The 17,751-nt window shown below is 38.1% G+C and overlaps 1 protein-coding gene and 1 pseudogene across 2 annotated transcripts in view; one reads left to right on the top strand and one right to left on the bottom strand.

Moving 5' to 3' along the window:
• LOC116060984 (NACHT, LRR and PYD domains-containing protein 12-like) overlaps positions 1-17,751 on the bottom strand; it is a 39,246-nt gene that overhangs the window by 8,593 nt on the left and 12,902 nt on the right. Inside the window, exon 7 of one of the 2 annotated variants that reach the window (XM_035997605.1) lies at positions 14,228-14,401. The exons of the other annotated variant lie outside the window; for it this stretch is intronic. Coding sequence (XP_035853498.1) covers positions 14,228-14,401 — 174 coding nt within the window. The remainder of the gene's footprint in view (positions 1-14,227; positions 14,402-17,751) is intronic. 2 annotated transcript variants of the gene reach the window in all.
• LOC116061599 lies at positions 9,166-9,284 on the top strand (annotated as a pseudogene).

Raw genomic sequence — 17,751 nt, 5'->3', positions numbered from 1 at the left:
TTGTTGAAATCCAGCGAAAGTCTGCTTTCATCCAGGCCATCAAAGATGAAGAGAACTTTAGAGCCAGCGAGCTACTCTGCTGTGAGCTTCTGTAATGATGGATGAAAAACACGGAGCAGCTCCAGAAGACTGTACTGCTCATCTTTGATCAAGTTCAGCTCCCTGAAGGAAAGCGGAATCACCAGACTGATATCTTGGTTTTGTAAATCCTCGGCCCAGTCCAGACAGAACTTCTGAACTGAGATGGTTTTTCCGACGCCAGCGACGCCGATCATCAGAACGAGTCTGATGGGTTTCTGTTCATCAGGTAAGGCTTTAAAGATGTCATGGCACTTGATTGGTTTGTCGTGGAGGATCTTTTTCTTGGAAGCTGTGTTGAGCTGCGTCACCTCATGTTGGGTATTAACTTCTTCACTCTGTCCCTTTGCAATGTAGACCTCAGTGAAGATCTTGTTGAGGAGGGTTTTACTTCCTGTTTCACAAGTTCCTTCAATTACACGTTTAAAACTCGTCGTCTGACTGATCTTATGTCCAACTACAACCTCCTGCAGACCAGGAACTGCCAACAGAGACAGAACAATATTAGAGTAAAGAAAAAGGTTCTGAGAATCTGGTGATTATTTTAGAACAACACAAAAAAATTAAACGCTTTAAATTTCATGATTTTTTTAGAAAACTCTTCATGTCTGTGTCTTACAACAAAGCAAGCATCTTGTTTTCAGACATGAAGACATCAGCAGAGAGATGGACAGTCTTACTTGTTCTGGATCTTTTTACACACTGGGGACAGGAAGAGTCTCCCGATGAAGCAGACTGGTCCCAGTATGAGGTGATGCACTGTCTGCAGAACCAGTTAGCCATATCCCAGGGTCCGCTGTTTTCCCGGCGGGGAGTGAAGCAGAGGGATCGTAGGCTCTGTTCAGTTCTCCCGCTGCTCAAGCAAACGCTGTTTGTTGTGCGTGTCATAGCAACGGTATCCGTTTTGTGTACGTAGAACGTATGTGGTAATTGGCCGTCGGCTGTAGTCTCTGCGGTATGTTCCAGTGCTATTTTTTGGCCAAGACTACTGGCACCGAGGGCCGACGTGAGGCGACTCCACAGTCGGCCGTTGTTGCCACTAGTCGACTGCCGTCGGCTTGGTGTGTCAGGGCCTTTACGGGCGCTGCCATCTTCCTCTATTCTGACGCATGTTAAGCAAATCAATGTATTTTTTTAATCAATGACGTTGATTATGTTGATGAATCGTCCCAGCTCTAAAACCCTCAGATCACAAGTTGCATGCAGCTCTTTCCCTGCATATGCACTACCGTTTATCAGCTGTTATGCTGATGATGTTCTTCTCTACTTTAATAATAACTATTTGATAAGAGAGATAAAAACTAAATAATTTAGACACCAAATGTTTTATTTACATTTGAAATAGGTTTAGAATGAAATAAGAGGGGAGCACTGTTGGAACTTGGATGTTATTAGCTTTCAAGTCCGGAAAAGCGTCAGTGACCCTCGATCATTATTGAAGCACAACAATGCAGTGTGGCTCTAAATATTGAGTTGTTGTCTACTTAGTGGTTAGATAGAAGACATTAAACTGTACTCCACTGTTTTATTACTGTACTCCACATCACTCACTCATGTAATTATAAAAGAACAGGGTAGATTATCAGACAACATTTAAAACTGAACCATCTTCAGGTCAGTTTAAAGTAGTAACAGTCTCTTACTTTGTGTCTGAGGTCCCAGGTTCATTACTGAAGTTTATATCTCTGTCAATGGACCGGTCACTCTTCATAGACAGACAGCTGGGTACTGGAGACGCTGCTCTCTGTCTGTGGAAACAACAAATATTTTACACATATCATTAATACTTTAAAAAAAACAGAGGTAACATTAATTATGTCACATGCTCATGATTTGATAATAACTAATATTTGTGTTAATAACTGTGTTGTATAACTTGTGTTTGTATCTTTCTACATAAGTTTATTTCAGGATTTTCAGTCAGGATTTACATTACATCATAGCACAGCGACAGCAAAAAATACAAACGACCTTCTAACTGCTTCAGACAAATTACTTGTCTCCCTACTTGTCTTATTAGATCTTAGTGCTGCATTTGACACCATTGACCTTCACATGCTGGTAAAGAGACTGGAACATTTAGTTGGCATTAAAGGAACCGCACTAAGCTGGTTTAAGTCCTATATATCATATCAATCTCAGTTTTTTAATGTTAACGATGAATCCTCCAGGCACGCTAAAGTTATTCATGGTGTTCCACAAGGCTCAGTGCTTGGGCCAATTCTTTTCACCTTACATATGCTTCCTCTGGGAAATATTTTTGGGAAACACTCAAATAACTTTCACTGTTACATTATGTTATGATTTGACACTACAAATACAATTGAATTGAATATAGCTACTCTAGATTTCATGCATTTGTATTTTATTTATAAAGGACAACCACATTAATTAACATTTCTGTAAATGTGTCAGTGTCAGCCAGCCAGCTAAATTTCAACTGTAGTCTTTTGGCAAGATGTTTTGAGACCAGAGCAACAGGAAGCAAGACAGCAGTACCGTTTAAATGTACAGAGTGAAGTCAATAAGACACCATTGCCCTGGCCTCCAGCACCACTGTGAGGAATCTCAGAAATATCTTTGATCAGGATATATCCTTTAACGCCCACAAAACACAAACTTGCAGTTCTTTTTTTTCACTGTAAAGTGTCCTGAGATAAATTCTGTTATTATTTATATTTGCCACTAAATGAAATGAGGAAATTGTCCTCTACTGTGTTTGTTTACTGTACTCTACTGTGCTCATGTAATTATAGAAAACAGTATAGCTTATCAGTCAACATTTAAAACTAAATCATCTTAAGTTTACATTAGTAACAGTCTCTTACTTTGTGTCTGAGGCCCCAGGTTCATGGAGTGGAGGTTTTGATCTGTCCTCCTCTTCTTGTAATTGACTCATCTTCAAGTCTGAGAGTTACCTAGTAACACTGGACACGGACACGGACACACCACACCACACCACACACACACACACACACACACGGCCACACACACACACACACACACACAATATTTTAAGTTAGTTTAGTTAAAACATGTATTTTTTGTTATATATGAGAAACAATATTTTCTTATAAATCTCATAATATTCGTTGAGATTAGTTCTACATCCATAAATGTAAATTTGTCAAAGTAAAACTTCACTTTAATGTTTTCATTATATATATTAAAGTGCTCACATTATGCTCATTTTCAGTAGTGAAAATCAAACAAAGTTACCCAAGCGGCTCAAATAAAAGAAAAAAAGCGAAAATACATGTTTTTGGCAGTAGCAGGACCTTCATCAGCTCCCGTGGCTGATGATAGTGGTGTCGGTGGCAGTGGCATGCACAGTGAGGAGGAGACTCAGGAGGAGAGAGACAGAGATGAGGGAGTGAGGGTAGAACCTGCGGTAAGCACAACTCCCCTTAAAACACTTTGCCCCTTGATAAAACTGAGTCAAAAACTGAGTGGTGGACAAAACACTACCACAATAAAAGACGTAGGCATGCTTTACTGTATGATTGCATTAGTAGCCCATATAAACGTTGAACATCATGCAAACTTTCTTAACGAGAATTGTAGCTTTTCTATCTGCATTGGCAGACAAAAACTCATGATAGACCTCTTCAAATTAAAACACAGGGCCTCTTGAAATGATAAATATATATATATATATATATATATAGCTTGTTTTATGATTCATGAGGAGTATACCGTTTTATTGTATTAATAAGTGGCACTTTTTGAAGTATTTAATGTGTCACCTCTCACTGATTTTTGCTTACTCATTACATGGCGTTAGTAGTTTTAAGGAGTAGGAGTTGCTTTACATATTCAGGGGAGTGCAAGGACGAGTGGTATTTGTGAGCTTATGTGGTGGGCCGGTCTGGGCCAAAATGCCAGGGCCGATATTTGGTCCCAGTCCGTCCTGGTCAGTCACTGTGGCTCAAGCAGAGAGGAGCTTTTCCAAACTAAAGTTGATCATGTCATACCTAAGGTCAACCATGTCCCAGCAACGGCTCACTGGCTTTGCCGTCATCAATATCAATCACTCAATAGGGGAGCAGATTTCATACGATGACATCATTGATGATTTTGCATCAAGGAAAGCCAGAAAGGTCAGGTTTAAGTTTTAGTTTGTGTTTTCTGTTCTTAGTGCTATAGTGTAATAATTACATTCTCTTTAGTGTATTTGTATTTTGTATTTGTATTTGTGTGATGAACAATTTGTGCTATTTAGAATATTTCTATATTTTATTTGTATACTATTCTTAATATTTTACAATATTGTTGCTCCCTGCTCTTGTTAATTTTTTTATGATTGTATATATTTTTGGCACATTTATGTATATAGTGTATATTTATTTTAAGTTCTGATAACCTATACTGTCATATTTTGTGCAGAATTGTGTTCATTGTCTTTTGGCAATCTTGGAGGTGGAGATTGCTCAACTTCAAAAGTGTGTTTCCTGTTGGAATTGCAATAGTTAAATAACTGGATTCTCTTAAGTGTGTTTTTCAAATGTTCTAATGAAGGATTTGTGCAATTGAGAAATATAATTTTCTCTTTCACTTATGTTGTTATAATAAAAAAAAATCTTGTGGGGGGAGGGGGGGCTCGAAGGGGGTCTCGCCCTGGGTGTAATTTAATGTAGAACCACCACTTCTCAAAATGGTGTGCACCATGTTGCCACGGTTTGTGTGTTGAACGACATCTTAGGAATGGTGTGAAACAGCTTTCACATATGTTTTCTCTGGGTGTGTCTCTGGTTTATTGGCTGTGTCCCAGATGTTACCCAATCAGCGATCAGAGACGTGTATGTAAAACAAAAAATGGTAATAAAAAGGCAGAACGCTTGCACACACACAGCAGGGGGTTCAATGCACCCCCGTTTCACTTTAACTCTCCTGTTGTCCTCGGGTCAAATTTCACCCATTTTCAAAACGTTTCTATATCAGAAATTTGGGTTTCTTTCAACCAATCTTGTCAAAAAGAAGTAACGTGCATGGTTCCATACAACGTCAAATAAATGTTCAGTTCACACAGAAACAGTCTGAGAGTTACCTAGTAACACTGGACACATACACACACACACACACACACACACACACACACACACACACACAGTGTTATATAGCTATATATGAGAAAGGATATTTTCTTATAAATCTCAAAATATTCTTTTAGATTAGTTCGACATCCATAAATGTAAATTTCCTCAAAGTAAAACTTCACTTTGTTTTCAAGAAAGAAATGTTGATATATATTAAAACAATAACTTTAGCCTCTCTATTTAATTTATTTTCTATTTCATTTCTGTTTATTTTTTTGTGTGTATCTGGTTAAAGCTTTAAGCAGCTGTGATGGCTCAGAAAACAGGAAATGAAAACAGGGAGGCAACATTTGGAGACATTGCCTTGGACTCTAGGATGCTGGTTTCTATTTTTCTGACTTACTGTATAACAGACTTAATATTTTATTGGGCAAAAATCAGCAGATTAATCAATAATGAGAGTATTAACACTCACCCTGCCTCAGACAGCCTGTTGTCCTCTGCTCTGTCGAGTGTAAAATGGAGTCTGACAGTCAGTCTTCATACCTTTACCTTTCAGTCCCCTCCCTGTTTGCTCCTCCTCCCTTCAGATCACACTCAGCTCTATTGGCCAAGTATCTGAACACTCACAGGGTAGAAACGTTGTCTCAAAGTTACACACAGATCCAAGAACAGTTTACAGGAAGACAGAAATAGACGCACAGCTGAAACACACAACAAAGCTGAACAAACAGGTAAAACAACATTTAACTCTAACGTTCATGCAATGAGTAGGTAAATAAAATAGACAAACACACACACACACACACACACACACACGTTGAGGTGGAGCTCATTCTGTGCTCTTAACTAATAAACAGCCTTCAGATCACAATGTTAACGGGTCATCATTTCTGAGGTTTCCTGTAAAGAATTATGTTGTTTGGTGCTAATTATAAAGAAAATAGTGGATTCTGATTTATATTCAGTTGTCTTTATTTTGAAGCTTTTGGACGGATTGTTTTTTATAAAGTTGTATTTTGGTCTTTTGTGTCTTTGTAGTTTGAATTAACTTTACTGATTTTTATACCGAGTTGTTTTTATGATTGATGTGTATTTGTCCTTTATTGTTATGTGTTAAGTTATGTGAATGCAGTTTAACTCTGAAAAACATGATGCATAGTTTAGTTTGTGTTTACAGGGTTAACACAGGATGTTTGTTGTTTAAAGACAAAGACTTTGTAGTTTGAATTCACTTTACTGATTTTTATACCGAGTTGTTTTCATGATTGATGTGTATTTGTCCTTAATTGTTCATATTGTTCTGCCTCATTTATGATTAATTTTGTTCATTTTGATGTTTTTTAAAGAAAAGTTCAGTTCGCATCAAAGAAAGAAAAAATGTGAATGCAGTTTAACTCTGAAAAACATGATGCATGGTTTAGTTTGTGTTTACAGGGTTAACACAGGATGTTTGTTGTTTTACGACAAGTTGTCTGAATTATTAATTATTATTTCATTATTTCAGCAATCATTTCTTATATTTGATGCATCAAGTAAAAATTTAATGATATTACATCATATGTAATCCAGTAAAATTAGAAGTTATTTAACTGTCATGTTTTTTTATTGGAAAATTCATCACCAATGTTGAAATATCAAACACATCTGACCTGAAATAAAAACCTGATTCACAGGTTATAATAGATGTTCAATGGAGTTCAGTTCAGGGTGATGCTGTCAGCTTTCAGGCATTTCATTTATCAATATTATTATTATTATTATATACAAAATCAATTTATAATATGTAAATATATAAATACTTTTTTAATTTTTAATTTTAATTCATGATTCTTTTTTTCAGTGTTAGTAGCAGGCATTTGTGCGTCTCCAAAAACTCTTTGGTGTAAATTTTTCACACATGGAAAATATGAAAACAAATGGAGAATACAGTGCATGCAGATGTGGTTTACAGCAGTGGCGGATGCAGAACGTGATAGATGGGTGGGTCTGGATTAAGTCAAGGTGGGCCTGAATCTAGGGTGTCCCGATATCAAAGCAGTTGTCTCGAATCCAGGAAATTATACTAGAGCAGTAGCCTGGCTGACCCCAGACCCTTCTCAGTTGTAACTGAGAGTGGGTCTGGGAAAGGTTCATTGACAGTTAATTTCCAAACGTCACTAACGGATGCCGCTCAAATGCCTCAGGGCGCATTGGATAGTCCAACCAATCAGACCAACAATCCGGGTGATGCTGCGCTTCGGTAGCCGTCATGTTGAATGTAAACAAAAAGCTGCTCGCCGTCGCTGCACTATCGTTGTCGCGTAAAGCCCGCCTCAACGGTTGTGATTGGTGCCTCGATTTTGGGGACATTGGAAATGGGTTTGAATGGGCTCTTCGCTAGACTGACTTGCAGAGCAAATCTCAAATTTGCCGGAAGTTTGTCAGGGTTTACCCAGGCTACTAGAGCAGCAGAGTCTTGAGTTGCCTGATGAAACATTAAAAACTGTTCACAGGGCTTAAAGGAGAAAAAGGGAATTATAGAGCGGGTCTATAGATTCATTCCCGGTCTACATTTCCTGTGGAAAATCTCTACAGGAGTTTTGGTGCAGAGTTTTGAAATTCATGTATCACCATCCACCCCCAGCCCCCACCCACCACGTCCCAAATTTCTCATCTGGTCACCCTAGCCTGACCACCACCAAAATTGATTACGTTATGGTAGCCTATCCAGAAGCACCACTAAAGGGACATCACATCACACATGAAATAAGTATTCATAAATATGTGTTTATTACCCTACTTATTTTGTAGTTTACATTTCATCTGCTGTCAAAACTGAGCTAAATACATAATCCTATAACATAGGCTATGACTACCGAGCCAGGAACATATCATTCACAAAAAGGCAACATTGTAGCCTATAGGCCAGATCAATTAGAGAGCACGTAGCTCTGACAAAACAACAACAAACAACATAACACTCTATTCAGTGCACATTTAAAGGAATGACATGTTAATTGAATGAATATTCAGTGCCTGAACAAGAGGCTGAGGTCAACCCCCACGTACATAACATAATGTTTAGCTCCATTAAAAAAGCAACATCCAGGCCTGCCCACAGCTCCGCGCCTGGTTTACAGTATGTAACTTCAGGAACAGACTGATGTGATTTTAAAGTTGATTTATGGCGCCATCTTGTGGTATAATTTCATATTACATCTGCATTACATAACTCTGCACTGTACCCTGAAGTAAGAGATGTTGGTTGGGTACATTTTAGTTTAATTTAAGAGTGTTTGCTAGTTTTATTTTGAGTTAGTTCTCAGAGTGTATTTTAAAACTAACTGAAAGTAAACCAAAATTAGCAAACATACTCTGAAAACTGGCTTCGGGCTGGCTATGACTTGGCATCAAGTTCGGGTTGTTTGGGTTCGAGTTGGCTTCGGTATTTACAGGATTTGAATGAGTTGGTTTCAGGCTGGTTTAGACTTGGCTTTGTTTTGGGTTGTCAGATGCTGGGCAGTTGTTATGGGACAGGGCAGTTGTTATAAGACAGGGCAGTTGTTATGGGACAGGGCAGTTGTTATAAGACAGGGCAGTTGTTATGGGACAGGGCAGTTGTTATGGGACAGGGCAGTTGTTATAAGACAGGGCAGTTGTTATGGGACAGGGCAGTTGTTATGGGACAGGGCAGTTGTTATAAGACAGGGCAGTTGTTATGGGACAGGGCAGTTGTTATGGGACAGGGCAGTTGTTATGGGACAGGGCAGTTGCTTGGTAGTTAGTTAAAGTTTTGAATTAACAATTAGTTTTTATCGTATTTTAGATTTGACTTTTGGATGTCATTTTAGTTTAGTTTTCAGAGTGTGTTTACTAGTTTTTTGCTGACCAAACCAACTTTAATATTGACCGTTAAATTTTATGTAATATTTAACAATATGCTGTTCAGCAACTGAGCAGAACCTTGACAGTGGTTGATTAGGGATTGGTCTGGTGTTAGACGGTTGCTGCTCAGGGATTGGTCTGATGTTGGACAGTTGCTGCTCATGGATTGGTCAGATTAGATTAGGTTTACAGCCATGCCATTTTGTATATACCCAATCTCATAAGATCTTGGAAGCTGAACTGGCTTGGGCCTGGTTAGTACTTGGATGGGAGATCAGCTGGGAATACCAGAAGTTGTAAGCTTGCATCTCAAAATCCAACCCCTTGTCCAGGTCGCAAGAGGTGGAAACAGGTAAACGCATGGGATTGCCAGGCAAGTCAATGTATGGTGGGTGGTTCAGCCACCGGGGCCGCTATGTCAACCACGAAAGCCAGCCTGGATGTACCCAGAAACATATAACTTTGACTTCAATAACTATAATGCATGTAATGTATTTGAATTTACACATTTCCAACCATGTCTACAAAAACTGAACAATACTAACTTTGTAATGTTGTTTTGTCATAAATAAGCTGCTAAAAGTAAGAAGTTAATTTGCCTCAAATCTCAATGGGTTCTCTATTTACGTTGCTGTCACTTTAAGACTCTCAGCTGTTATCTGCTATGTCGTGTGAGCCGTAGTTAGGAAGTAAACGAACGCTACAAACAAACGGTTCAGTGATTTATGGTTGTAGTGTAGCAAGCCTAGAGTAGCATTGTTGGTATGTATTCATTCACTTTTTTTAAATAATTACATAGGTTCATATATCATTAGTTTGATGTCAGTGTTATTTTGTGTTATGTTTATATTAGAAATTTCTATAATCACTAACGTTAGTGCTATGACTAAAGTTACATAGTTGCTAGGTTACTATAAGTGACAGGAAAGGCTACACTTGTATGAATGAACGTAATATTGTTTACATGTAAAAATGTCTTTGTACAGCATAGTCACTATCACAATCACTATCAGTTTAATAGTCATCAATGATATTGTGTAACGGTAGAAAGGAAATATTTGAATTGATTAAATTACATTCTGAACATAGGTTATATTGTATGTTAAAAGCTAGCATAGAATTGATTAGTGTTAATTTCACACTTTCCTTGTAACGTCATTAAACCTGTGGACATGGGAATGACTGTCTTCAGAGCCTTGATTTTAGGAGAGAGTTTAGTTGACTGTCAGTGTATAGACCAATACCGAAGACGGCACCAATCTGTATATTATATATAATATTCACTTTGTAACTTTTGTAATGAGATCTCAAATAATGCTTCGGTCAGCAAAGTCTTTTAACTCTGTATTCCTTGCGCAAAGAAGGTTCAGTTCATCAGGAGTGTCTGAGAAGGGACAAACAGTTTAAAGAATCACTCAGTTATTCACCCTTTCAAAGGGAGAGGATGTCAGTACAGTATACAGTACATGGGCTGCTGTAAATGTGTGGGGATTGGCCTGGACTGATTCCCAGCCTGAATTAGATTCCCAGTCCAGCCCTGGCCATCTCTGTTCACCTTAAGACTCTGGACGAGCAGAAACGTCTCTTGTCCGACTTTCTCTGAGTGTTGATTACATGCATCAGGTCTGTCTTGGGACTTTTCTCAAAGTGAACATGTGATGTGACCTGGATAAAACACTCTGCTTGGGCAGAATGGTAGTAGCTCTCCCTTGCTCACAGTCCCTGAGGTCTTCACTGGACGAATGTCCCACAGTTTAAAGGACATTCCTGAAAGAGACGTACCAAATTAGTATACATGGACAGAAATCACTTATTGGGATGAAAAGAGATAAAAAACATTCAATTCAAAGAGGTGGACTGACGGACATTTACATCCATAGAGCTGCTAAGCTGCTAACACTGAGTGTGTTTCTATAGATAAAGACAATTGAAAAATATTTCTGTCATATGTCGAGGACATGCTGATCAGATCTTAATGTACAATAGTTTGATGAATGCCGGACATTCTTTCAATACTCACATTTCTGGTGTTTCTCAGCTGTGATCCACTTGTCATTGACTGTAGAGATTAACACAATCCCAAAAGTTATGGATCCAGTGTAAAATATGTGTTTGTTCTTTGAATTAGCCAACTTCAGAGTCCTGACACAAGCCAACTGTTCTGATGCGTCACATTTTCTCACTTATTTCTGAACTTGCATTAGAGGAAATAACTAGTCATTAGTGTAGATCCAATAAAAACATCACAAGAAAACAACTACACTACTTTTCACTATACTGTAAAATCCGTTAGAAATCTGTTAGAAAATTGCAACTGGCTGTAAAATGTTGCTTGCTTTTGCTTTGTCAGATGGCATTTTATTGTTTGAGGAATAATGAAAGAAAAGGAGAAACTGCATTCAACAGGTTAAATCACTCATTGGTTGTACTAGAAGGTAGAACTGGAGGGAAACTCCAATGTGAGGAACACATTAACCTCCCTGTGTTTATTACAATGCTGCTGAACCAGCATGGACTGAGTCAGACCCCCTACTGACCTCAGAGTCTCCAGTCTACAGTGTGGACTCTCCACAAGATCAGAGAGCAGCTTCACGTCTGAATATTGAAGCCTGTTGTCATTCAGGTCCAGCTCTCTCAGATGGGAGGGGTTGGACTTCAGAGCTGAGGCCAGAGAAGCACAGCTGATCCCTGACAAACTGCAATCTTTCAATCTGAATAAAGAATAAGAACAATGATGTAATTTAGACAATGTCCCTGCTTGAACATCCTGCTTCAGAGCTAAAGGTTCAGAATGTAAACATTTAAAAGATGGAGACTCCAAACACCTGAACCCAACAGGACGCAAGTTAAAAACTAAAATAACAAAAGAGCTGTCATTAATATTAATGACAATGAGCTGCTACTTTAATAAAGATGTAGTGACTTCACCTCTTAAACTCTGCCAGCTCCAACAGTGGTTCCATTTATACTAACTCATGTTGTTCAGCCAAGCACAAATAAAAAAAAACAGTTCTTCTATCTGAATAAAGAATGTATGATATACATTAATATATATTTATAATCCAATCAGATGAGTTCAGGTTTTAAATGGTAGATCAACATTACAGTGTCCTAATCAATGAGCGTTTTGCTAAACTGAGCAGATTGACTTTGCCATTGTGTATCATAATCGAGTCAGGCTTGTATTTTATTATTTGTGAAACACTGAATTTAAGAGAAACCAAAGAAATGTTTCTACTTCAACTATTAAGTGAAACGTGAAAATATGAACTAAGGGACATGTGTGGATGTAAGTTATATTTGTACATACATTATGTTCAAATGTTAATAAAACATAAGATCTATAACAGTAACAGAGTCAGTGAACTTACTTCAGAGTCTCCAGTCTACAGTTTGAACTCTCCAGAAAATCACACAGCAGCTTCACTCCTGAATCCTTCAGGTTCCTGTTGTCACTCAGGTCCAGCTCTCTCAGATGGGAGGGGTTGGACTTCAGAGCTGAGACCAGAGAAGCACAGCTGATCTCTGACAAACTGCAGCACTCCAATCTGAATAAAGAATAAAAGAAGTAACTTTAGAAGACAATGTTCCTGCTATAAATGATTCAATGTTTAATAATCTGTTCAGAGCTGGAGGTTTAGAATGTAGAAGTCTAGAAAATGGAGACTTCAAACACCTGAATGGTAAAAACTGTAAAATACCAAACGTTACAAAGAGCTCTCATTAATATTAATGACAATGTGCTGCTACTTCAATAAAGATGTAGTGACTTCAGATGTAGCTGACTCTGCCAGCTCCATCAGTGGCTCCATCTATACTAACTCATGTTGTTAATGTGTAGCTCAACATTACTATGTCCTAATCAATGAGTGTTTCCCTAAAATGAGCATGTTGACTTTGCCATTGTGTATCATCATTGAGTCAGGCTTCTATTTTATTATTTGTGAAACACTTTATTAACAGAAACCAAAGAAATGTTTTTACTTCAAAAAGTAAACTTTCATTTTAAAACTAATTTTATTTCAGAGGATATTTTGTATACAGATGAGACCATTTACCAACAATAATAAACAAACACTGATATTTACTTCAAGTAACAGTGGACAGTTTCTACTCTTTTGTGAAACATGAACATATGAACTAAAGGACATGTTTGGATGTAAGTTATATATTTGTACATAGATTATGTTCAAATGTTAATTAAACATAAGATCTATAATAGTAACAGAGTCGTGAACTGACCTCAGAGTCTCCAGTCTACAGTTTGAACTCTCCAGGAAATCACACAGCTGCTTCACTCCTGAATCCTCCAGGTTCTCGTTGTAACTCAGGTTCAGCTTTCTCAGATGGGAGGGGTTGGCCTTCAGAGCTGAGACCAGAGAAGCACAGCTGATCTCTGACAAACTGCAGCATCTCAATCTGAATAAAGAATGAAAGAGGATACTAGAAAACAATGTTTCTGCTTTAAATGATTCAATGTGTAGTAATCTGTTCAGAGCTGAAGGTTAAGAAGCTGTCATTAATATTAATGACAACGAGCTGCTACTTTAATAAAGACATATTGACTTGACCTCTTAAACTCTGCCAGCTACACACAGGGCTCCATCTAAACTAACTCATGTTGTTCAGCCAAACACAAATAAAAACCCACAGAAACTTATTTAAGATTTGATTCAAGATACCAAAGTTTCCAAAGAGAACAAATATGTCAGGATAAATTTAGGGGGAAATGTAAACAATAGACATTAAAATATTTATTTTAATGGTAGTGGTTTCATAAAATCAATTTATCTTCAGTTTAAACTCTTCAGTCAGTATCAGAATCATATAGCTTCATAAACATGTTGGAAAAATAAAATACTGAATATTTTAGTTCTTGTCTGACAGTTGAAATGCAGATTCTTTATTTATTCAATGTACTCATGTGTTATGGTCATTCACTTATTAAAATAAAAACACGATGGAGAATATAACATGAAAATCAAGTGTTACAGAGGTTCAGTGTAATATATATTAATATGTTATATTTACTGGCTGTATTGTTTGTGTCCCTTATAATAATTTCTCTTGTGAAATGTTTATTGTCCCACCCAACTGTTAGATGAAATTTACGCCCATGCTGGCAGGCACATTCAAATGCAGTGTTTTGTGGCTCTTGCACTCCTGTTTGTTGTTTTACATTTACACAGCCAGGGATGTGTGTTAACACCGGATTTTTTTTCAGCGCAGACAGAAAACAAACTTACTTCAGAGTCTCCAGTCTACAGTTTGAACTCTCCAGAAAATCACACAGCAGCTTCACTCCTGAATCCTGTAGCTTGTTGTAACTCAGGTCCAGGTCTTTCAGATGGGAGGGGTTGGACTTCAGAGCTGAGACCAGAGAACCACAGCTGATCTCTGACAAACCGCAGCATCTCAATCTGAATAAAGAATAAAAGAAGTAACTTTAGAAGACAATGTTCCTGCTTTAAATAATTCAATGTTTAATAATCTGTTCAGAGCTGAAGAAGGTTTAGAATGTAGAAGTTTAGAAGATGGAGACGCCAAAATCCTGAGCCCAACAGGATAAAGGTTAAAAACTATAAAATACCAAAAGCTGAAAATAGCTGTCATTAATATTAACGACAAGGTGCTGCTACTTTAATAAAGACGTAGTGACGTCACCTCTTAAACTCTGCTAGCTCCATCAGGGGCTCCATCTATATTCAATACTAAGTCATGTTGTTGAGCCAAACACAAATAAAAAACCCACAGAAACAGATTTAAGAGTCAAGTCAGTTTCCAAACATAAATATGTCAGGATGAATTTTGAGGAAATGTAAACAAAACCGGTAACACTTTACAATAAGGTACACAAAAAGTAGGTAGTTAATGATTAACAAATAAGGAATGAATGAGAAATTAATGAGTAACGAATGGTTAGTTAATGAATGGTTACTGATTGACTGTGATTCAAGCACTAATGATTAGTTACTGTTAAATTAATGAGTAATGAATAGTTAGTTAAAGCTACATTGTGTAAGAATTAATCCCATCCAGCATTGAGATCATATATCACAATCAACTCTCTCTCGCCATGCAGTATTGTAGCTATGATAGCCTTCAGGCTTCAAAAAGCGAAGGTGTACAAAAGGCCGTCTATCAGCCGTGGTTGTTTATGTATGTCAATGGTTGTTGGAGTTAATGGATGAGTTCATGTCGGAGAGTGGCACGGACGCGCGCTTCACACCATGAGCTGGCACGCATGCCACCCGACGGAAAGGAGAGAGAAAGAAAAGTGAGCGTCCAAAGCAGCTCCAATGTTCACTCTATTTTTCTGATGACGCCGGTCTCTTGCTCTTTTCAATCTCCGTTTTCTTTTTCTGGGCGAAGAAGAAGACTCCTGTTCCTGAAATTTGGATTTTGAATACGTGTGGTCCTCTATGTTTCCTTCTTCAAACTTGCCGTGCCCAGGAAGCTACGATACCCGTTAGCAGCAGCTGTGAGTCGAAAATGCAAAAAGGCGGAGCAGTACAGCCTGTATGTCCCTTACTGGCTAACGTATTTCAAGATGGCGCATCATTCTGGAGTGTCTACCCCAGTTCACGCAAGTTGCCGCAATTGTGCAAATGTAAAATTCCAAGCCAAAAGGAATACTTGGAATTGATGGTGGTGGTAAATATTCATGAAAAAGGACAAGTTTGTGAAGGGCAATACAGATTCTGATAATGAACAACTAAACACGTCACACACTGGAGCTTTAAGCATTCACTACCATTGGTACAGAGTGGTGGTAAATCATTTGTTAATGATTTGGTAACAAATCATTTGGTAATGGTAGTGGTAGTTAAGCATTCACTACCATTGTACAGTGGTAACAGTAACTACCAGTCTGTTTAACAGTAACTAGGGTAGGGCATCGTTTGGGTTTTTTCCGATACTGGTTCTAAAGCGATACTTTTAAAATGGTGCCGGAGCCTAAACGGTGCCTGAACCAATACTTTTTAAGAAAGTAAAAAAAAAGAAAAAAAAAGAAGGGTCATTAAAGAACAGCTTGTTTATTGCTAAGGCCATATGGTCGAAATTAAATGATTTAATAATATAGTAATAACTATAACTTATAACAATAACGTATTTCTAGGGCTGGGCGATAAATCGATTTTATCGATTAACTCGAATGTGTAGTTAACGTTGATTTGTTTAAATGAAAATAGATTTTCTCCTTAACATCCGCCGACGCTCCCCTCTGGGCTCCCATAGCTCCGAACGGGCTCAGCCCTCCCCCCACGAGTTTGCCATAGAGATACACAAACAACATGGCAGCGACAGGGACTAACATTAATTCTTTTCTTAACTAGTTGTTTCATTACTTACTTATCGGTAATCTCCGCCGAAATGACCGGCAGCTCGCAGTGCTCTGTCCCTGGCTGAGAGTCACCTATTCTCGGATAACTGAATCACCAGCTACCGCTGACCTAAAGGAACACCCCGCCCCCGCCCTAAGAAAAAAAAAAAAACAATGGTAGGGAAAACACTCAAACCAATTTATATTTCCACATTATTGGCATGAATAATCCTAATGTTATACATGCTCGTGTGCGTGTGTGTATAAGTCAAAACAAAACAAAGTTAAAACCAGTCCCTCCAGAAAAACGCGATTATACGATCACATAATTCAATGCATAATAAGCCAAAGTCTGCATATTTATACAGGGGGTGCTTTTTTTCAAATACGCCGCACGTTCGCCACATAAATTGCCGATTTCCACGCAAAATATGCAGGGCTTGTATTGTTATTGTATTTATGTTTTTATGGTCATTCATTTCTTAAAATAAAAAGATGATGGAGAATTTAAGTCCACTGTTTATTAGGGGTGTCCCCGTCTAAGGATTTACACATTCGAATCAGAATTGTCGAATCTTTCTATAGTCGACTGATAGTCGAATCATGTGTGTGTGAATGGGTTGGGAGGGGCATGACACTAGTCAGCAGGTTTTTGTTGCTAACACAAAATTTTCCAGTCGCCAGGCGTCAGTAATAAAGTGGGCTGTAACGGTAAGATATGCCTCCATTTGCAGCGAGGTCCAAATATCTGTGGTGAGGCTGACTGCTTTGCAATTGTTTATTAACATGTAAACCTCCGCGCGTATGGAGCCGGTGGTATTTCGCATCCACCGGCTCAAGTGTGCGCATTAATTCTTTAAAACCTTCACCGTCCACAACATTCACTGGCCTCATGTCTAGCGCAATAAACTCTGCAATTTTGTCCGTGATTTCTCTTTTCCTTTTCTCGGACAATGGCGGTCTCAAATCTAGCTTTCTTTGAGTTAGTTTTGGCGCAGCTCCGGTACTACTACTAGATGAACTGCCATCATCAGTCTGATACTGTGGGTAGATCTAGACAAAAGACTAACATATTGATATTGCTATTCGTAAATTAAAAGCGCCATTATATATGAAAGAGTGAACCGTCTTTATTGGTAATAAACTTAACCATTTTAAGTGGAAAGCCATGTTTGTTGTTGACGAGTGGTAGGACATGAGCTGTTGGCACAACTTGCATTTTACTTTTTTTGGATCATCTTTTACCATTTCAAAGTGCATCCACACTTTAGATTTTCTTTTTCCAGACATTGTTAAGTAACGTTAATCCCTGCCACCAAGATGCTCCTTGTCTGTCACAGATTAGAGAAAGTCAAACTTAAATCTCTCACAGGGGTGGTTGGACGCTTCTTTCTTTTCATGTTTTTTTTTTTTACAGCATTATCATAATTAAAGGCTGTATATAAC

Source organism: Sander lucioperca, chromosome 22, assembly GCF_008315115.2.
Source record: "Sander lucioperca isolate FBNREF2018 chromosome 22, SLUC_FBN_1.2, whole genome shotgun sequence".
Lineage (NCBI taxonomy): Eukaryota > Metazoa > Chordata > Actinopteri > Perciformes > Percidae > Sander > Sander lucioperca.
This window is presented reverse-complemented; position numbering and strand designations above follow the sequence as displayed.